This window comes from Artibeus jamaicensis, unplaced genomic scaffold (genome assembly GCF_021234435.1).
Source record: "Artibeus jamaicensis isolate MK-2021 breed Jamaican fruit bat unplaced genomic scaffold, CSHL_Jam_final scaffold_474, whole genome shotgun sequence".
Taxonomy (NCBI): Eukaryota; Metazoa; Chordata; class Mammalia; order Chiroptera; family Phyllostomidae; genus Artibeus; species Artibeus jamaicensis.
Genome location: NW_026522046.1, coordinates 10,250,446 through 10,272,699, shown reverse-complemented (window position 1 = coordinate 10,272,699; position 22,254 = coordinate 10,250,446). Strand labels below are relative to the sequence as shown.

Sequence of the window (22,254 nt, the reverse complement as noted above, 5' to 3'; positions counted from 1 at the left end):
TCCATAGATTCCCCCCCCCGCCTTTTTTTGAGGGATCTATAAACAGAAAAATATTTATTTATTTAGCTCTTACTATATCCCCAGCACTGTTCTAAGTACTATTTCAATTTTATAGATGAAGTACCTCAGTCAGATGAAGTCTGACTGAGGTGAAGTCAAAATTGCACTTCACCAGCCAGCTCTCAAAAGAAATCCCCAGGAATTCTGTTGAGCCGGGTGTGGACCACAGCAGCAACAGCTCCCCAAGGATGTTAAAAATGCACACTTTCAGACCTCATCTCTAACACAATGAATCATACTCTGCAGTTTAACAAAATCTCCAGGTGATTCCTAACCGCAGAGTTTGGGAAGCACTAGGCAAGGATAAATCAATTTCTTACGTCTCACCCATAAAGTAATTCAACACACGCACATGCACTCACAGCTGTGCTCCAAGCCCAGAAACCCAAGTGCACAAAACAGAGAGTGGTGGAGGAGTCAAAATATTTTCTCCTTTATTGCTGCTGGCCCAGCAATTATTGCTCCTTTATTGCTTCTGGTCTGCTTCCCCCAACCCTATATCGCCAGACCTCTCTTCAGCTCTCCCTCACTAAACTAGCCATTGGCAGTTAGCTATGACTAGTCTAGGCGGAGGTTTGCAAACTTTAAAAGGAGAAGAGAGAGTAAGCAGAAGTAGGGGGAGGACGAGGGTGAACAACAAATCATTCCTCTGGTAGCATTCTTTGCCCACAACAAAACTGGGCCTCTGCCTTTAACAAAAATGGCGTTTGGCGTAGTGCACTTCCGGCCAAGGAGCCAAACAAAATCAGTCAGGGCAAGAGACCGGAAGTGACCGCCCTCTTGGCACTCCTCGGGGTTCGTCCCAGCTTCCCAGCCTCCCTTAAGAGCATGAGACAGTCTGGGGACTGTAGGCTGATCTGCTGTTGCCGGTGACAAGTCGGAGCCAGGACCGTGTGAGTGCCCTCTGCCTTGGCCGCCGGCCGGCTTACTTCGCTCGGGGTGACCTTGGTGCGGCCGGGGACGGGGCAGGCAGTCGTGCGCCGGGTGCTTTGTGACGAGTCGCCGCCGCGGTCCTGCGGACCGGAGCGAGCGAGCGAGCGGGGCCGGCGGGCGGGTCTGGCCCGGGGATCACGCGAGGCCAGAGCCCGGGAAGTGGGGAGCCCGGTCCGAGCGGGTGCTCGCTGGGCAGTGGTGGGGTCTGGACCTTAGTTCCCCCGGCGGGGCTCCCGTGGCCGGTGTGCTCGGAGTGGAAGGCCTTTCCTGGAGGTAGGTGTTGTCACCGGGCTGAACCGGGTCGTTACCGTCACCCTCCCTTACCCTGCCTTTCCCACGCACCGGCTTCCTCCCTCGGTCGATTCTGACCCTGTGGAAAACTCAGCCTCCCTTATGCCCACTCTGCTCCATCCCCCACGTCCACGCCAGGACGCTGGTGTTTAACCGTTTTTGTTTAGTGTCTTTTTCACGAAAGCTGCCAGGGAAAAAATTCTTTTTCTTTAAACTTCTGTTCCTTGAAGTTCTTGGTACTTTGGCTAGAAACGTCGCTGCTTGCGTGAAGCCTTACCTCCGTGTTGTGATGAGAACTACTTCTTTCTAAACGCCAGTATTGATTTATGATCTCGGGATTTTATTTATTCACTTTGCATATCCACCTCCACCTAGAACTCCAGGTTCTAATAAGACTTAACTTATTTGTGAACTTGGCTTCTCACTAACCCTGTTCCGGATACACTTAAGAGTCAAGTGTAGTCACAATTTAGGCACAGTTTCATCTTCACCACAGGGAAATAAAAGTGGAAATTGCAACCAAGATTTTGGCCAATAGAGTTCACTTATTTTCGTGGCATATTACCCAAAAGTATCTTTAATTGTCTGACTAAAACCCTCCTCCCCAAAGAACAATTATCTAAAATAATTGGCAGTTGGTTTATTTATTTCATTCTATTGTTAATCAATGTAGCCTGAAAGTGTCATTAAATTTTCAGGTGTTTGTGATCCAGTGTAACTTGTGCATTTCTTTTTTTTTTAATTAAAATTTAAAAAATATGTTTATTGATTTTAGAGAGAAAAGAAGGGAGAGAGAAAAAGAAACATCGATGTGAGAGAGAAACATCAATTGGTTGCCTCCCATACACACCTCAACCAGGGATCTAATCCATTACCCAGGTATGTGCCTCCAGAGGGAATGTAACCCCCAACCTTGGTGTATCCGAGGACCTCTGACCAACTCAGCTACCTTGCCAGGATTCATTTGTACATTTCTTTTTGTTTTCTCCCCCAGTACCATAATGGCAGAAACTGCTTCTCCACTGAAGCACTTTGTGCTGGCTAAGAAGGCAATTACCGTAATTTTTGATCAGTTACTGGATTTTGTTACTGAAGGATCATATTTTATTGAAGGTTAGTTTCTCTAAGTTTTTCAAATAATAACTGTTGAAAATATACAAAGGTGCATTATTCTTTCAACCTTAGCTGCTGAACACAAATATTGGGTATGCTATATACTATAAGAAATACCCTAACAATAAAACCCATTTCTGTCCTCCAAAGGAGAAAAGATTAAATGATATTAACAACAAAGAAATAAGTGCTCGTATGTACTATTATGAGCACTTTATTATATTAATAACACATTAAAAACTTAATAACTTATGCAAAATGAATTTAAGTTAAATTATAGTTAAATTTATATTATAAATATTAACTCATTTCAGTAACATTAACAGTTCATTTAATCCTCATATCAACACTGACGAACAATTTTAATTATACTCATTTTGTAAATTAAGAAAACCAAGGCACAAAAAAGTCAAGCAACTTGCTCAAGATCACATGGCTACTATATGCCCAGACTGAAAATCAGACAGCACACAGTTAGCCATTACACTTACCAACTCCACTACTCAGTAGTTAAGACCATATCTCAGACCAATTTCATCCTTTCAAATGGGGCTGGGATGCTGTGGGAAAGGGCAAAAAAGTTTTCCTAAAATGAGTGCAGCTGTTCAAACAGAAGTGGATAGGAATGGCTTAGAGATAAATATTGAACACTTTTCTGGTTCTTAAGATTATGTGACCTTGAAGGATACAATGAAAAGGGAGAGATTTTGTAAACTCTAGTGACCGTGGGGAAACATTTGATAGTTTGGTTAGAATCAGATTTCCTTTTCTCTCCTCACCACCCCCCCCACCAGATTTTGAGTTCCTTGAGGGTAGGTATACCTTGTTATCGAGTCTATGTTACCAAACCTGACTCAATTCAAGTTTTGTTGGAGTGAGGGGAAAAAGTACTGGTATAGAATCTTTACGTTTAGTTTGGGAAAAATTTGAGGTGAAACAATGACTTTTTTAAAATATTTTTTTCGTTGTATTTTCTCCCCATTACCACTTATCTCTGTTGTACCCTCTTCTACCTCCACCCACCCTCCCTCCCTCTCACCTGCAGTCACCATACTGTTGTCCATGAGTCCTCTTTGTGTTGCAACAGTGACTTTGAATAGTATTTTATTCTAAAACAGTTGATAGGAAGTGGAGATGAAGTTAAATTTATTAATTTCTGTATAATGAACTAGTTATTGATTGTCATGCTAGGAGCTAGTGGCTAGCCGCTTAAAAATCTGAATTCAATTTTACTGGTTTTAGAACCTCAAGAAAAAATGTTTCAAAAAAAACCAAAAAACAAAAACAAAGCAAATGCACCAGGAAGAACATAGAAGAACAAAATGGAAAACAAAGGTGAATGTAATTGTACTTAAGCCAGTCTTAACTTTACTCACCAAATGACACATATTTTATTAATCTACTTGAAAAGTATGAGATATGTAAAGCTTAAGTTGAATTAGATGAATATTTGGAAATGTATCATTAATTGTCTCTAATTAGGACCTTTTAGATAACCAAATGAATCTTTCATGTATTTACCTGCAAAATAAGATGATAAAAATATAACTGTAGGCATGTATAATCCTAAATAAGAAAAACAAAACTGAAAAGCTTTTCAGCTTTTCAGGTTACCCTTATGCTTGGAGGAGCGGAGGTTGGGGCTAGGGTGGGATTCAATCTGCTGTTCTCCTCCTGTGGAATGAGTTGTTTGTGTCATCCTTGTGCTGAGCAGATAAGAAGTGATAAGGCAGCAGAGTCTTCTGTAGCTTGGAGAACTCCTTGAACCTGGGTGCACCCATTCAAACTTCACTCTTAGCATGTCTATCCCTCTTCTCAGCTCAAGATTTGAAGATCCAGTCAGGATGGGGTAACAGTAGGTGCATATTGTATTCTAGTTTCTCTGTTCAGAAATACATTTTTGTCTTAGTTGGTGGTTTTGTATTTTTGAGACCTAGATGAATAATAAATATACCCTTTTGACTGGTCCCTTTAAATTCTTAATAATTTTTATGTTCTGGGCAGGATTCTTATGACCCATTGTAAGGAGGCATTCACCTTTTAGCAGATATCCAGATATAAGCATTTTTACTTTTAAAATGGCATGTTAATGTAGAACAGAACCAAAATACATGCATGTCTTAGGTATTTCATTGTATAATTAACTTCCTCATTTGTATCGCTTTCTAATACCATTGCATTTTTTGCAGCAACATACAGGAATTCAGAACTTGATCGAGTAGCCACTGAAGATGATCTAGCAGAAATGCAGAGGTATAAAAACAAGCTTTCTGTTATTGGTGAAGTGCTGTCTCGGAGACACATGAAAGTGGCCTTTTTTGGCAGGTAATCTTTTATTGTTTCTTCTCAAGTGTAGTTGCCAGAAATCTGCTTTTTCTGTCATTGCTTCAGCTTTGTTTCTGATGTATTGGCAAGTGATATTCCTCTCCCTTCTCCCCACAACAGTTTCTGGCTATATTAAATGTTAAAGCTGTTAGCAGGTAAGAGAATTTGTTCATTTTAGCTCCTGGCATAAAATGAAGCTTTTTGAAGGTCAATAATATTTTTGTATTTTTAAATGATGCCTGTCTCTAAGAATTGGCCAGTTATAAGAATAGAAATACAGATAATACCCATAATTTATCATTTATTCTTTTAAGCTTCTGTTGATTATCAGGTCTGTCTCAGAAAGATTCTCAATCCCATGATTTCCAGAGAATAGGAAGTGCCATTTCTTCATGTTTTTTTTTTTTAATCTTTATTTATTTTTTAAAGAGGGGAAGGGAGGGAAATAGAGAAGGAGAGACACATAATGTGTGGTTGCCTCTCAAGCGCCCCCTCCTGGGGACCTGGCCTTTGCAGGCATATGCCCTAAATGGGAATTGAACTAGTGACTGTTTGGCAGGATTCTTATGGCACTCAATCCACTGAGCCATACCAGGTAGGGCAAAAGTGCCATTTCTTAATGTAACCAGCTGGAGTTATAGAGTGATTTCTGCCACAGCTTTTGCATTCATTTAAGGATCATTTGTTAACTACCTATGTACCATGCACTCTTAGGCAGCAGGGTTGCAAAGACAAATGACTAGGTTTATAGTTGGTTACTAAATATCGTGGGTTATGTACCAATAGAGGCATTTATGTACTCACTAATCCTCATATACCTTTTGAACTATTTCCCTTTTTAGGGCTTTAGCACTTGCAATTTCCTGTGCCTAGAATTCTCTTTGCCTTGTTCCGTGTATGTCTGGCTCCTTCTCTCAGGATCTCATCCTAAATGTTACTACCTTAGAAGCCTTTCCTTAGCACTCTATTTAAAGTATCCTTCCTCAGTTATTCCCTACAAGAGCACCTTGTTTATGTTCTTCAAGTAGTTTTACAAGGCTCTGTTGTTTTTGTTTACGTTTTTATTTTCTGCTTCTCCCACTTAATCATATTCTCAGCGCTTTTAAGAGTCAAGGATGAGGTAGGTCTGTTAAAGGTGCCCCACTTCAGATTAAGGAGGAATAGGAGTGGAAAGGAAAAGGCCTCCTGGAGCATGATGCCTCAGCTGCCCTACTTGAGAAGAAGAAGTATGTATTACCTATGGATGTGAAAAGAATCCAGTCTAAATTAAAGGACATGGGGCATTAGACCACAACTTATAATAATGGGTAGTATCATAGAGTTGTGGGCAGTGATTTCAAATTGCTACAAGAAGCCAGAAGGATAGAGAAGACAAGGAGAGCTTTATGGGAAAGGTAGCATTTGTTTTCCTCTACTTGATCTTTCTGTAATGTACATTGCTAATATTCATGTAAATCAAGTTGTCCACTCTTTCGTGAGAAATGACATCTAAGAAAATTTTAGCAACATTTGAATTCTAGGAAAGTCAGTCTTAGGCCCAATAAAAGAACACAATTTTTACTGTTATCTTTTGTTTTTCATGGTTTTGTATGTTCTTTCTTCAGGACAAGCAGTGGAAAGAGCTCTGTTATAAATGCGATGTTGTGGGATAAAGTCCTCCCCAGTGGGATCGGCCATACAACCAATTGCTTACTTAGTGTTGAAGGAACTGATGGAGACAAAGCCTACCTTATGACAGAAGGATCAGACGAAAAAAAAAGTGTGAAGGTATTACATTTGACCTTAGCAATGTAGCTGAAACATGCCCTTTAAAAAACTTAAGATGTTAATGGAACCGTTAATGTGTCTATTCATAGCTTTTTTTAAATCCTGACCCAAAAGTATGTTTGTTGATTTTGGGGGGGCGGAGAGAGGGAGGAATGGAAAGAGAGAAACATTGATGCGAGAGAGAAGAGAGAGAAACATCAATGTGTGAAAGAAACTGATCAGTTGCCTCCCATGTGCGTCCCTACTGGGGATCAAATTGCAACCTGGGTATGTTCCCTGACGGGGCATCAAACCCACAACCTTTTGTTGTGTGGGGTGACACTCCAACCAGCTGAGTCACCTGGCCAAGGCTGTATTCATAATTGTTTTTTTTAAGTTATTTATTTATTTTGAGATTTTATTTATTTTTTCATAACTAATATTTATTTATTTATCTACCTATGTATGTATCTATCTATCTCTAGAGGGGAAGGGAAGGAGAGAGGAGGAGAAACATCAATGTATGGTTGCCTTTTGTACATCCCCTGCTGGGAACTGGCCTGCAGGGAACTGGCCTGCAACCCAGGAATTTGCCCTGACTGGGAATCGAACCGCAATTGTCTGGTTTGCAGGCCCGTGCTCAATCCACTGAGCTACACCAGCCAGGGCTTATTTTTTTAACTTAAATTATTTTATTGTTGTTCAGTTACAGTTGTCTGTATTTTCTCCTCACCCCTCCCCTCTGCCCCCTCCAAATCCACTTTCCTCCCTTGCTTCCACTCTCCCCCTTGGTTTTGTCCATGTGTCCTTTAAAGCCATCACTAATATTTTAGATTCTCTAAAATTCTTTTGCTTCAGAATTAAATTGTTGGGAGAAGAAACCCTGTCCTTAAGTTGAAATATAAGTAAATTAGAGTTAGAAGCTTATTAAATTTTAAAACAATGTCCCAGTAAAAAGTTGAAGTATGTTATTATGATTTAATCTCAGATCTTGTCTTTTTTTTTAAAGATTTTATTTATTTATCTTTAGAAGGGAAGGGAAGGAGGGAGGGAGAGAAACATCAATGTATGGTTGCCTTTGGTGTGTCCCCTGCTGGGAACTGGCCTGCAGGGAACCGGCCTGCAACCCAGGCATGTGCCCTGACTGGGAATCGAACCGCGATTGTCTGGTTCGCAGGCCTGCGCTCAATCCACTGAGCTACACCAGCCAGGGCTCAGATCTTGTCTTTTAAAGAAAACTTTAAAAATTTTGGGCCCTTGGAATTTGTTTGATACATGTGTGCTTTTAGAAACTTTTACTTTGGAGTATTTAGTAAAGATATTCATGAATAAATGTTACAGTTTTACTAGATAAGAGCCAATGACAATTATCTACCTTTTATGAATTTCTTAAGGGATTCAGTGCCACTAGATTTCCTTCAGCCAAAAAAAGAAAAAGAGAGAAAGAAAATTGGATGTAGGATACTGCCTGGAATGAAAGCTGTTGATAAAGGCATTGCTTCTCACCAGGGTCACTTTCTCCTAAGTCGTAACTTCTCTCCCACAAATGCAAAAATTCAGTGTTTGAACTTTTTAGTTTTTGGTAAATTGTAGGTGAATTCATGGGTCTGGTTCTTGTTCTGTGAGTTTGCTGTTTGATCTGTGTCAGGTAACTTGTCTGTATAGAACCTTCACATTGGTTAAGAGGAATGAGAGGAAGTTTGTGCAAATATCTTTAAGCTTTTAACCTATACAAATGAAGGGATCACCTATTTTCTAATCAAGATTTTTAGGCAATTAGAATTCAGACTACTTGTGGCTTTAGCTCTTCAAGTCAAGTGTGCTGTGATATTTTAAGGTCATCATTCCCTTTTCTGTATGTATGTTGTCTACTTCCAGCCCTCTTCCTTCATGTTCTTTTACTTCTCTCCTCCAAAATTTAAATTTGTTTAGCTCAAGTAGTAGCCTGCTTTAAGGTGTAAATAGACTTTGAGTCTTGTCCTCATGCTAAGTAAGTTTACTTCTTAGTAAGAGAAATGCAACTGTAATAACTAATACTTTATTGTGCACTTGCTATGTACCATGAACTGTACATAACTCAGATTTCATCATAGTTCTGTAGGTAGATGCTTTTATTTTATTTTTGTAAGTGAGGCATGAAGAATTTAGTATAAGTGTATATATATAATTCTATTAAAAATGTATAAGCAGACTTCCGCCAAGGTGGAGGTGTGGGTGGAAACACCTCGTGTCCATGCACAACCAAATATAAAAACAACAAAGTTTTAACAACAATAAACGTAACCAAACCACACAGAAAATCGACAATACAGAGTCCGAAAACAACAAAATGCTCAGCTAAACAGGTAAGAGGGGCGAAGCCAGCAGTGGAGCAGGTTGGCCAAAAAGATCCCTGACCAAGGTGGTGCACAGACAACCGAAGGCATGGATCCCAGGTGCAGGCTGGCTACAGGTGGACACAGGGAAGAGGTGAGGCTGGCTGTCTGCGGTCGGTGGAGCATTTGCATGCAGATAAACCAGTGAAGAGGCGAGCACTGAGACCACACGGTGCAGCGGCGGGCTCGCACATTTCTGCTCAGATAAACAGGCGGGGGCAAGCGGTGGGACGGACTGGGCAAGCGGAGGGGACCGCCATTGCTCCCTCTCTGACCCCACCCTCACATACAGCGTCACAAACCAGTGACCTGGGTGGCCCTGCCCTGGTAAACAACTAAGGCTCCGCTCCTCATATGTAACAGGCACAAACAGATAAAAATATGGCTCAAGAACAGCTCAGAGCTCCAGAGCCAATAAATCTAAGTGATGAAGAAATAGCCAAACTTTCAGATGCACAGTTCAAAACACTGGTGATCAGGATGCTCACAGAACTGGTCGATTTTAGTCACAAATTAGAGGAACATATGAAGGCTAAACTAATTGAAATGAATGGTGATGCACAGGAAACCAATAGTAATGGGAAGGAGACTGGGACTCAAATCAAGGGAGTAGACCAGAAGGAAGGAAAAAATGACCAAACAGAAAAGAATGAAGAAACAAGAATTCAAAAAAATGAGGAGAGGCTTAGGAACCTCCAGGACATCTTTAAACGTTCCAACATTTGAATTATAGGGGTACCAGAAGGGGAAGAGGAACAGTCACGAGTGGAAACCTTATTTGAACAAATAATAAAAGAGAACTTCCCCATTCTGGCAAAGGAAATAGACTTCCAGGAAATCTGGAAAGCTCAGAGAGTCCCAAAGAAGTTGGACCCAAGAAGGAACACACCAAGGCACATCATCATTGCATTAGCCAAGATTAAAATGAAGGAGAGAATCCTAGCAGCAAGAGATAAGGGGACTGTTACCTACAAACGAGTTCCCATCAGACTGTCAGCTGATTTCTCAAAAGAGACCTTACAGGCAAGAAGGGGCTGGAAAGAGAAGAGGTATTCCAAGTCATGAAATCCAAAGACCTACAATCAAGATTGCTCTATCCAGCAAAGTTTTCATTTAGAATGGAAGGACAGATAAAGCGCTTCTCAGATAAGATCAAATTCAAGGAGTTCATCATCACCAAGCCCTTATTATATGAAATGTTAAAGGGACTTACCTAAGAAAAAGAAGATAAAAAAGATGAACAGTGAAAGGACAGCAGACTCACAGTTATCAACAACCACACCTAAAACAAAAGCAAATTAAGAGGACAGCTAGATCAGGAGTGAACCATAGAAATGAAGATCATGTGGAGGATTAGCAACAGGGGAGTGGGAAAAGGAGAAGGGGGGAGAAGGTACAGAAAATAAGTAGCATAGACAGTAGATAGAAAATAGATAGGGGGAGGGTAACAATAGTAGGGGAAATATAGAATCTAAAGAACTTGAGACACGTGTTCATGAACTAAAGGGGGGTGGGGAAGGGGTGCGCAGGGTGGAGGGGAATGGAGGGGGGGGAATAGAACAAATGTAATGGCATAATAAAAAAATGTATAAGCAGTTAAAAACCCTACCTAATATTGTGCTGATGGAGATTCACTTCAGCCCTGATCAGGACTATTGTATCCATTTGAAAATAAAGTTTCCCTTTAAAATGTGGCATAGATCACAAGTGGACCAGAAGGTACATGCGCTGATGTGCTTCCATGATTAATAATATTTCTTTTTTTTTTAAAGTTTTTAGAGTCATGTTTATTGAAGTATAATTTGCATTCAGTAAAACTCATCCCAAATTGATCATAGTCACACCTCACTCGTTTCTTGAACATCTTAAATTGTCTTAAGATGGGTGTGGAATAGCTAGTCTAGTTACTGTGTCAAACTGCAGGCTGGGGCTGGTTGGTAGAAAAACTTAAAATCTTGAAATTGAATTCTATGGGAATTCTCTGTGGGGTAGACATAGTCTTTTTTTTTTTTTTTTTTTTTTTTTAGATTTTATTTATTTAGCTTTAGAGGGGAAGAGAAAGAGAGAGGGAGAGAAATATCAATGAATGGTTGCCTCTTGTGTGTCTCCTGCTGGGGACTGGCCTGCAACCTAGGCATGTGCCCTGACTGGGAATTGAACCACAATACTCTGGTTCGCAGCCCACGCTCAATCCACTGAGCTACACCAGCCAGGGTTAGACATATGTCTTAAAGACATTTGGCACCTCAGAACTCACTCCTGCCCTTACCATGAAAGGGGCAAAGAGAGCAGAAACCTCTGTTTTGCATATATCAACTATCACATGTTCAAATGCACCTTATCTACTTGAAAAGCTCTTCAGGCACCACAATTCTGTCTTTCAATCACCAGCCCTGACGTTTGTCTGCATCTTGAGCTGGGCTGAACAGGGTCATGCCTTGTGGCTGAAAGGGGATGATGTTTCTTCTACTCCCTGTTATCACTAAGCAGTATGCATTCATTTTGTAAGAGTAAGAAAGTACAACAGACAGAAAGAAAAACTCCAAACAAAATGCACACACTTCCCAAAACCAGTGGAAACCCTTTATGTTTCTCTTTATTTAAATTAAAGAATGGCTTTATATCATGTGCTGTTTCTGGTGTTGCTTTTTTTTTCCTCTTGATATATTATACATTTCTTTCTCTACATACAATATGAATTTCAGGGATTGCATAGGATTCCATTGCCAAAGTTCCACTCTGGGGAGTGTTTAGAATGTTTACAGCTCTGATAATTTTTCCAGAATGGTATGAGTACATTGTTTTTAAGGGTACTAGTTTATTTTTTCTGCTTGGTAATCTTAAAACTCAGGTTTCTCAAGATTGCTCAGATGGTTTTATTTCAGATTATTTAAAGTTCTGCTTTTTGTGCATATTTGCAAAAAATAAATGTGTCAGATCATGGTATTTTTAATTTTTATTGCAGTTTACTGTAAGTAAATGTTTTGTTTTTTCTTTCCCTCCCACTTTAGACAGTTAATCAGTTGGCCCATGCCCTGCATATGGACAAAGACTTGAAAGCTGGCTCTCTTGTGCATGTGTTTTGGCCAAAGGCAAAATGTGCCCTCTTGAGAGATGACCTGGTTTTAGTAGACAGGTAAAATTACATATGAATTGCATTTTCTTTTTTGTAAAGGTGTATTTATTAGAATAATGCTTGCTTTGGTATGCAGTATATAAAAATTTTAAATGTTCAATTGCTGCTTTGTTAAGGGACAGATAGTGTGTTGTTTTTTGTATTTTAATGATATCATAAAGGTGCCAATTTATCTGTGTAATTCTATTATAAGAAATTTCAAGGCTGGCCATTCTTGTCTTACTTGTTTCTCTACTCTGGCTTCATAGATTGTGTGAGTGGCTGGGCCATAGAGATTGTCTAGTTCTAGGTAACTGTTGAGTAGGCTAAAAAGCCTCTCTGGTTTTTTTACATACAATAAAAGACACATTTTTCATTTTCACCAATAACTTTATTATTGATTTGGCTATTTTGAGTATTTTGGCTATCTGTCACCAGTAGAACAATATAAATTGTTCTAAATTAATGTCTCAGTTTGATCACTATCAACTTCAACTGCTCTACCTAACCATGGAGTATCACTCAGAAGAATTGCGCATGAAACTTTGCAAAGCACTTTTGACATGTTTGATCAGTCACAGCACCTTTTCCACACACTGCACAAATCTTTTTTTTGCATGTCAGTTGTGTTTTTACCTTTCTTGAAATAATAAAGCATAATATGCCAAAAATGTTGTATATTTTTCCCTCTTTAATATTAAAATGGCTACACAAAATTTATCAGTTTCAATGTTGTTTTTTTTAAGAGCATGCTGATATGACAGCTGTCACAATACAGTCTTAACAGAATTGTTTTAAATGAAGTTGAAGACAACTAAGTGCTACCTGAGCCATCTTATGGAAAAAAAACCAAATGAACTTTTTGGCCAACCCGATAGATAGAGAATGCTAAGTAGTTAATTTTTAAAACTAGTAATGAATTTATTCTTGAGACCCAGTTTCCCAAATTAACTTTGCTGGACAGTTCATATAGCTCTTTATTGTTCAAGAATTAATCAAGTACTCTTGGAATTTTTTTTCCAACTCTTCTCACTAATCTGCATTTGTGTGTATTCTTTAAATCATCCCACTAAAGTGGTGCTTAATGAAATATTAAGGCATATCTGTTAAGCAATGCCATTAACCAAAAAAAGGTTAATGATTTTTTTAATTTTTCATGTGTTTTGGTTTCTTCAGTTAAAATTTCAGTGTTCTGTGGAAGCCATTTCTTTTTTGATAATGGGCATTCTTTTTAATTGGAAGAGTGTTTCAAGTAATCAACAGAACTAGTTCAATGAATGAGAAGATGCTTGTGAAATAAAAGTATTTGGTTTAAATGTAGTAATATTAGCTAATTTGCTTTATTTCATAGCTAGAATGTATCCATGACACCAACTGTCAACCTGTCAATTTGATAGCTGCACTATAGTTTTATAGTATAGGTTGTATATTAAATTTATGTCTAGCAGAGGTGGTTTTATTTTTCATGACTTATGCTTATAAGCATTTAGTCTTTTCTGAGATGTACTGGACATAGCTGATAGCACCTTCATTTTTTATTATGCATTAGCTTAGTTTGTTTTTTAGCCTTCTAAAGCATAAAGATTTAAGAGATTGAACTATCAACTTTGTTACTTGCTTTGTTAAAAACCATGAAGTTATTTGTCTTTGGTAATTTTTACTTTTTACCACCTGTTGTCAATTGGATAGGCTCTAGGAGTTCCTTGTCAGTGGAGTAAAAAGGTAGAATTATACAAAGCACAGGCTATCACCTTAACAGAGCTGCTTTTTTATAGGTGAGAAAGTAATGTAAATCTCCTAGACTTCATACAGATGACTGGTAGAAAGTATCCTTTAGGCTTTAAACTACTTAAAAAAATTTTGAAGACTGTCTACAATCCAAATTTTTAGAAAGAAATATTACATAATTTTTATTTTATTCCCATTAGTCCAGGCACAGATGTCACTACAGAGCTGGATAGCTGGATTGATAAGTTTTGCTTAGATGCTGATGTTTTTGTTTTGGTTGCCAACTCTGAATCAACGTTAATGAACACGGTAGGATTTGATTATATTATTATATTTGAGTGATGGGAAATGAAATGATGTCTGTTTTAATTCTGAAAAGCCACAGAAATCCAAATATTGGATTAGAAAGAACTTCTCATGTCAAGGGTGAACAAAGGTGTTTGTGTTTCCGTGGGACAGGAAGGGCCGATTCTGGTCTTGAGTGTTCCCAAGGTTTGAATAGCAGTATAGGGTTTGATGGCACTAGTTTCTGCTGAATCTTTGAGTTCAGGGTGTGATATGTGTGTGGTGTTGACATTTGCCGTGGTTATTTGCCAATTTCAGGAGGCACGGGCACCAGAATTGTTAGGATACTAAGTCTCTCGTATAAAGTATACCACCACCACCTCACTCCCATATCTGGCAAGCAAAGCTTTTCTATTTTGAGTTTTGTTCACTCTTCCCTAGCTTAACTTGAGTATACTCTAAACTACTGTCAAACTTAGATTGTCCCAAATTTTCTAGAGCCAGATTCATTCCAAAAAAATTTCCAGATTTTTAGATGATCTAATATCTGAAACTATACTACAATTAAAAAAAAAATTGTTATTCATCAAAAGCATAGAAATGGCCAAACCCCACATACCATACGTGTTACCTGCAAGACCTCTGTTTTGTCGCAGGGTTGATAAGTGTTTGTGTGGCCAGTGGCCCAGTCTACATCACAGAGACCAGGCTGCCATGACAACACTGCCAGTTGTTTACAACCTGATGGTATAAGAGAAAGATAAATGCTTAAATTGGTGTTAGAATAATTACTATTGGGGAGTTGGATAAACAAACTTTGACATGTATTCTAACTTTGGTGCCTTTGTTTATGTTGTTCTTTGCCCATGATTTCTCCCCCTTTCCAACTTTTTATTTTTTCAAAAAGTCCATCTTTATCACCACCTTCTTCTTAATGGAGCTTCTCATAATTTCAACTAGATGATGGTGTCTCCTTCCTTTGATTAGTCCCAGCATTTATTTACAATATTTTTGGCACATACCTTCATCTGTTGCTTATTATGATGTGTTGTACACTAATCTTACATTATTATTTTACTTATCTAAATTTTTAAAAAGATTTAAGGTAGCTGTTTGAAAATTCAGACTGTCATGACAATAGTAACTTTGATGTCCTGCATAGAGCAGAGCCAGATAAAATATTTGTTAAATTTAATTTAGAAAAAGACTTATGGCTGGAGCAGGAAAATCTTTACTTTTCCTTTTTCTGTGTTATAATTTTCTCATCTTTGCAAAGTTTAATGCTTATAGTGCTTTGGGATCCTTATCAGTGGGTGTTAATCACTGTTGTCTAAATGGTTCTGAAATTTAGATGAAAAGAAAACCTCAATTATAAATAAAAATACAAAAATAGATTTTAGAAGTGAACATATATTGGCTGTTTGATGTTTTCTAGGAAAAACAGTTTTTTCACAAGGTAAATGAGCGACTTTCCAAGCCTAATATTTTCATTCTGAATAATCGTTGGGACGCCTCTGCATCAGAGCCAGAATATATGGAAGATGTAAGTTTTTTCCCTCTCAATACTTGAAATATAGTCGTGTATATTGTTATCTGAAAAAACTGTATACCTATGATATAGCACATCATAAGCAGCTGTTCTTTCTCTAGAGAGAAGCATATAAGTATAGAAAATCTGGAGTCAGTATTTGATATAGGTGTTAGGTGACAAAGGAAGATTGTGTTATAAAAGTACCATCTAATCATTTTAGATCTTGAAACTCCCCTTTTCTTTTTTTTCTTTTAATTTTTTATTGACATATAACATAGTAGGAAAAGTGTACACATCATAAGTGTCCAGCTTCGTTAAATTTTACACTTCAGTACAATTTTGTCAGGGTCCAGATCAAGAAGCAGAACATTCCCAGCACTCCAGGAGCAACTCCCTTCTGTCCTGTATTCCTCCTCCCAACAGTAATCACTTAGGACTTTTAACACCCTGGACTGATTTTTCCAGTTTAACTTTTTATGTAATAGAACCATATTGTATCTACTTTTCTGTGTCAGGTTTCTTTTTTCAACTTTGTTTGTGGTATACAAACATACTGTTGTGCATAGTTGAAGTGCATTCTCACTGCTGTATAGTGTTTCATCCTGTGATTAACTACAATTGATTTATCCATTCTGCTAGTGATCGGCATATGGTAAATTACTTGTATTTAGTTATTACGGATAATAATGCTGTGCACATTCTTATATGTGTCTTTTTTTTTAAAAAAAACACATAGGTATATATTTTCTGTTGGGTGTATACCAGTGGTACTCAGTATGAGAGATTGGGCAGTTTTGATGTCCTGGAATATTTGGCCACACCTGAAGTCATTTTTGTTGTCACAGCTGGGTGAATGTGCAGCTGGCGTCTAATGGGTAGAGGCTAGAGATAATGATGAACATCCTAAATTATAGAATAACCCATTCCCAACCTGACTTAAAAAGATTTACCTGACTCAAAATGTTAGTAATGCGGAGATCAGTAATCTATGAGTATATATCTAAGAGGAGACTTGCTGAATTACAGGTTAAGAATATGCCATTTTAGTAAACACAGCCCGAGTTTTCTAAAGTGCTTATGCTGCTCTGTACTTCCCACCAGCTGATTTGACAGTTTCGGGTGATTTATATCCATCCTCACCAACACTTGGTATTTTTGTCATGCTGGTGGTTTTAGCAACAACAAAAAAACCTTATTTGTTTATTTTTTTTGGGGGGGGAACATTGATGTACAAGAGAAACATCTATTGGTTGACTCCTGCATGCCCCAAAACAGGGGCTTGGCCTGCAACCCAGGCATGTGCCCTGACCAGGAATCGAGTAGACGACCTTTCGGTTTGCAGGATGACACCCAACCCACTGAGCCACACCAGTCAGAGCTAGAGACTTTTAAAAAGAGTAGGGCCCTGGCCTGGTGGTTCAGTGGGTTGGAGTGCCATCCCATAACCAAAAAGTTGTGAGTTGATCCCCGGTCAGGGCAGATACCCAGGTTGTGGGTTCAATCCCCATTGGGCACATACAGGAGGCAGCTGATCAGTATTTCTCTTTCACAGTGATGTTTCTCTCCCTGCCTCTCTCTTTCTCCCCTCCCCCCAACCCCACTCACCCTCTTCTGCCCTCCTTCCATTCCTCTCTGAAAATTAGTTAACATAACCTCGGGTGAGGGTTTTTTTTTTAAGACCTTAAAAAGAATAGAGTATCTTAACATTTGGTCTATAAATAATGTTTATTTAAATTACTTGACACTATTTTTTCTGATTTTGATGGTAGTGTATGTTTATTGTAATATATATAATGTATAAAAAATTTAATTTACCTTATTCCATCATGGTTCGCATGTTCAATTGTTTGCTTTTATTGTTCTTCCCATATTCAGAATTATAATTTTGCTTTATATGAAGCTTTATATCCTGGTATTATGAACTCTTGTTGTAATATAACATTCTTTGAAATTGGGATCTCATTTAATCATCAGAGAATTTGGAAATAAGACCCACAAATGTTTTTTCTCCATTCTTATGTAGTTTAATTTTATTAAGTATTAAGTACTTAATATTATATACTTAATTAAATTCTTAATTTTAATAAGTATTAACATAGAAATTTCTTATCATAGTTAAAAGCTAGTACCAAACCCTAACTATCCCTAACCCTTAGTCCTAATTTTAATACCCAAGTGCTAATCTTAAACCTAACATTGTAACTCTTTTCACCAGCCAATGCATTCTCCCCAACTTTAATCCCCAGTATTATTAAGAAGCGAAATATACTATTTATGTCCTGACTTCAAAATAAAAATTGCTTCAGTGTAGCTAATTTATTGTAGCACTATTTCCTGGTTTCAAAGGTGTTCATAACTTCACTGTGGAAACTTAGAAAATATGAAAAGCACAAGGATAAAAATGCTACCTATTTTTGTAGGTGTTGGCCTGCATGCCACCTATTTATTAAGTTACATAAATACACCTATACACTTTTCATTTCCTTGTAGTGTAATCATGCACATCCTTAGAACAGAAATAGGAACATCTTCCCATGCCATGAAGTGCTAATATTTGTCTGTAATATGTCTTATAATGGTTATGTGATATTTGATGGTCCATCAGAACTTTAAATTAAATGTTCAAAGGAAGAATCATTACTTCAACAGAAATAGCCTGTCAGCAAGCATCAACTTTATTTATTAAAATTATAATTAGGGTTTGTTAAGTACATGGGAACTATTACTATGATATCACTCAAAGTGGAGTTTAGGTCTGTAGCTGTCAGTTGTGATTATATTTGTTTAATTCTTAACAATTTTTAATACCCTGTTTTGCTCTAGGTACGCAGACAGCACACAGAAAGATGCCTACATTTTTTGGTGGAGGAACTCAAAGTTGTGGGTCCTTTAGAAGCACAGAATCGTATTTTCTTTGTTTCTGCGAAGGAGGTTCTCAATGCTAGAATGCACAAAGCACAGGGGATGCCAGAAGGCGGTAGGTATTCATCATAGAGTTCCTCTTGAAATACAAGTGTAGATTATAAAAATGGCATGCCAGAAATCCTATCGTACTGTATAGATTAGGTTTTTAAATCTTCACCTGACTGTTACAGGTGGGGCACTTGCTGAAGGATTTCGGGCAAGATTGCAAGAATTTCAGAATTTTGAACAAATCTTTGAGGTATGAATTGTGTGAATGTATTGGTTAATATAAAACCCTGGCATTGGATGGAGAGTGATTTTCACTATTTGTCTTTGTCAGTAACCTTACTGTTATTAGTAAAGTTATATAGCAAGCGCAATGAGGAAAGTTTGAAGAATGGAAGTCCCTGCAAAATGGATGATCCATAAGAATTGAGAATTAAATATTTTAATTTCTTTTTATTTTTTCTTATACCTACAAGAAGCTACTTTCTAATATTCTTTGTGTTGTGCATTGAGGGAAGTTCTCCATATTGAGTAATTTGGGGTAAGACTAAGAAAATGCAGTTGCTGTTGGAATGGGTAATAGAGCAGAGTGAAGATCATCTTTTTTTCCTTTGTGCCCTATATTTATAGGGAGATACAGAATGTAGTTGATGGTGTTTGATGAAAGTTTATTACATTTCTAAACTATGTTGTCACCTGTTAATTTTCCATGTTTTATACCAAATGTCCTAAACACATGAATGAATACAAAAGTAATTAAGATACAGGTCCTGTACTTCAGGAATCTGGTCAGAATTACTGAGGCACATGTATAGCTAATGTGTTTGCAGCATGGAGGAGGGGGGATACTTCTTTATGTCTTGGTGTAGATGTTTTATTCAGAGATATTAAAATGTATCCTTCATTTGACTGAAAAGTTGTTTAGATGTTAAAGACATCTGAACTCTTATTTAGCTCTGTTTAGTCTAGCTCTGCTTAGATTGCATATCCTTACCCATGAATGAACACAAGAAAAAACTTCCATCTGTAATTATTCTTCCTTATAAGCAGTAACTGCCTTAATAGTAAGACCATGAATGTTGAATGTACTAGGCAGAACTAAATATTTGCTCACCGTCCCTCATCTTTAATTTGGTGAGAGATAGAAAGATTATTCAGGTAGATGAAGAAAAGGTATTTAAAAAAGAAAACCTACTACCAGCTATTAAGGTAAGATCTCTCTAATTGTTCGGGGACCCCCTGGGATATCAGCAGATGTGCTCTCAGACTACAGGATACATGAAGTCTCAGTTACCAAAAGATCATTGTTGTCTGTTTATTTTCTTTCTCTTTTGCTTTCACAAGAGATCTAATGCACTCCTCACTTTTACCCATTATTTTATCCATGGGGAAAATATTTGGGAGAGGATCTGTTCTGTTTCCCTTGTCTTTCCTTATTTATTGATCTTCCTTTCCTTCTTCCCATCTCGTCCCTGTTTGTCATTGGCTTCTCCTACCAAATCATGTACTGTTCTGTTATACACTTATATACTGGTTCTTGGTATAGTTTAGCTTTCCCAAAATAGCTCCTTGAAGAGGTGGGGATGAGAAGAACCGAAGATGTACTATGGAGCACTGGTTCCCAAATCTGGCTGAATTGCATGAGGTGCTTTAGAGATCTGCAGATTCCTGGCATGTTCAGAGTCTGATCAGTAGGGCTAAGATGGACTTAGGAATCAGTATATTTTCAAAGCTTTCCAACTGATTGCAATAATCAGGCAGACTTAGGAGCCATTCTTTTTAATGTTTATAGAAGAAAATTGGCAGTTTATTTTTTATTGCAAAAGTATGTTTGGACATCTAAAAATTATATATGGAAAGAAACTGCTTGTGAGCAGGAGCTTTTAAATAGACTCATGGAGAATGTCAGGATTTAGAATGTGAAACATTTAATTGAAACTTATAGATCTAAAATGGAATCAGATAGAAATTACTTGAATTTATCTAAAGAATTAATAAGATGGGCCAAAATTTTTTTGTGGGTGTCCAAACATTTTTTTAAGTGTCATTGTTTTTTTGCTTTTTCTTTTTTCAGTTTTTTGTTTTTGAAGAAGGAGACTTTATTTAGTGCAGACAGTTCAGTGGTTATACAGCATGGCCATGAAAACAGCACAGTGGTGAGGCCGCCCAGGGCCAGGCCAGGTAGCCCCGGGGCCAGGACCCTCTTCAGCCAGGCGGTTACTCGGTGGTCCACCCTGGCCTGCTCCCAGACACGTCTTCAGTGTTCCAGCTCTAGCTGCAGAGACACAGTCTGCAGTCTTCTGTGGAAAGTGTGTTCTGCTTTTTGTTTTTTAGGGAAAAATTTTAAGGCCATGTATTTCTAAATGTAGCTTTGGATATAGTCCATGGCTTTCATAATTCAGTTTAGGCTTCATTGCTTATTTTTAATTTTAGTTTTTGGAATATCCTATTTAATACGGGAGTTAAAATTCAGATGTTTTGATTCTTTTTATCCAACTTCTATTCATTAATCTTTTGTTTTCTTTGCATTAAAGGCCATATTACAGAATATGGCCTTTATATACATTATGTCATTGTTTTTAGAATTCTTTCTTTGTAGTTTTAATGATTTTTGTGAAGAGAAAAACTGCAAAATTCATTATTTTATCCGTCTGATTTTTACCATGGATTTGTTTGAGATTCATTTGATTCAAGGGAGCTAAATACTAGTGAACAGAGTACCAAGTTAAATAAGGCTTGGAAATTAAATCAAGTAAAGTCAATGAAAATCAACATTAATTCCATTAATACATTTTCTTTCTGTTTTCTACCTGCATTTAAACAGGTATATATTCTAAAGGCCATCAAGAAATCTAAATCTCTCTGTTCAGTACTTTGGCCATTCCCTTTTAATAATTTTGGTTGTGTGATGAAAAAAATATAAAATAACTTCTGTAAAATGTCAGTGAATTTGTTGTAAACTAAATTTCCAGGACAACTGCTAAAATTTGAAAACGGACTCTATGTTAGGTTAACAGTATTGTCCCACTGATAAATGCTCTAAATACAATAATTGTCTCATGAATCTGTATGTTTAGTAGTAAGGTGTCGTGGCTGCAATGAAGTATCAGATTGTCCAGCAGGAATATGTGTGTGTGTATATGGTTATACACACACAGCAGGAATATAGACACACACATATATGTAAAAATATATGAATATCTCTCTATATAGATATAGCCAGAGAAGGAAGGTAAACAAATGAGGTTGAATGTTAACATTTGGTATATTTATTTGAAAGACATATTACATTGGTGTTCTTTCTATTACTTTCTTGTTATTTAAAAATAGTACTTCAGAATAATAAGTTGAGAGTGTTGAGTAGTATGTTATTGAGTGTTTGGGGTCTGTTATCAAGAGGTCTTGACAAGTTCATTTTATGTTTTAATTATATATAAATACTAATATTTATTGGTATAATTATGTACAGTTGCTTACCATCTTGAAATGTTATTAGACAATCTGAAAACTATCTTAATTGAGATAGGATTATTGTTTTGATTCTGAATCTTTAATAAGTTATAAAACAGCCTAACGGATACTTTAACAAGATGGAATTTAAGTTGGTTTGATGTAATATATTAAATTCTCGGAAAATTAGAGTTTCTGATAAATATATTCACCATGGAGATCCAAAGCATATTAGTCTATTAAGGGTTCTGAGAAATAATTCAGTAAAGCAGAGTATTTCTTTTGCAGGTGGACTGTTGATATTTTTCTGATTAGTGGGAACACCACTGTGGGATGGTTTTATAATTAGAAGAAGATTGAACATTTTCTTCTTTATACTTCTTTTTCATTGT

At 37.4% G+C, this 22,254-nt stretch overlaps 1 protein-coding gene across 3 annotated transcripts in view; it reads left to right on the top strand.

Annotated features, from left to right (window-relative positions):
* The first annotated feature begins 843 nt into the window (after nucleotides 1–843).
* MFN1 (mitofusin 1) overlaps nucleotides 844–22,254 on the top strand; it is a 37,445-nt gene continuing 16,034 nt past the window's right edge. Inside the window, exons 1-10 of one of the 3 annotated variants that reach the window (XM_037136828.2) lie at nucleotides 844–953; nucleotides 2,060–2,163; nucleotides 2,279–2,397; nucleotides 4,587–4,722; nucleotides 6,327–6,489; nucleotides 11,855–11,979; nucleotides 13,887–13,995; nucleotides 15,407–15,514; nucleotides 18,326–18,479; nucleotides 18,598–18,665. In XM_037136828.2, the coding sequence (XP_036992723.2) occupies nucleotides 2,286–2,397; nucleotides 4,587–4,722; nucleotides 6,327–6,489; nucleotides 11,855–11,979; nucleotides 13,887–13,995; nucleotides 15,407–15,514; nucleotides 18,326–18,479; nucleotides 18,598–18,665 (975 nt within the window). In that variant the 5' untranslated portion in view covers nucleotides 844–953; nucleotides 2,060–2,163; nucleotides 2,279–2,285. Of the gene's footprint in view, nucleotides 1,267–2,059; nucleotides 2,164–2,278; nucleotides 2,398–4,586; nucleotides 4,723–6,326; nucleotides 6,490–11,854; nucleotides 11,980–13,886; nucleotides 13,996–15,406; nucleotides 15,515–18,325; nucleotides 18,480–18,597; nucleotides 18,666–22,254 lie in introns of all 3 variants that reach the window. The other 2 variants (XM_037136829.2, XM_053657628.1) reach the window with 2 other exon arrangements.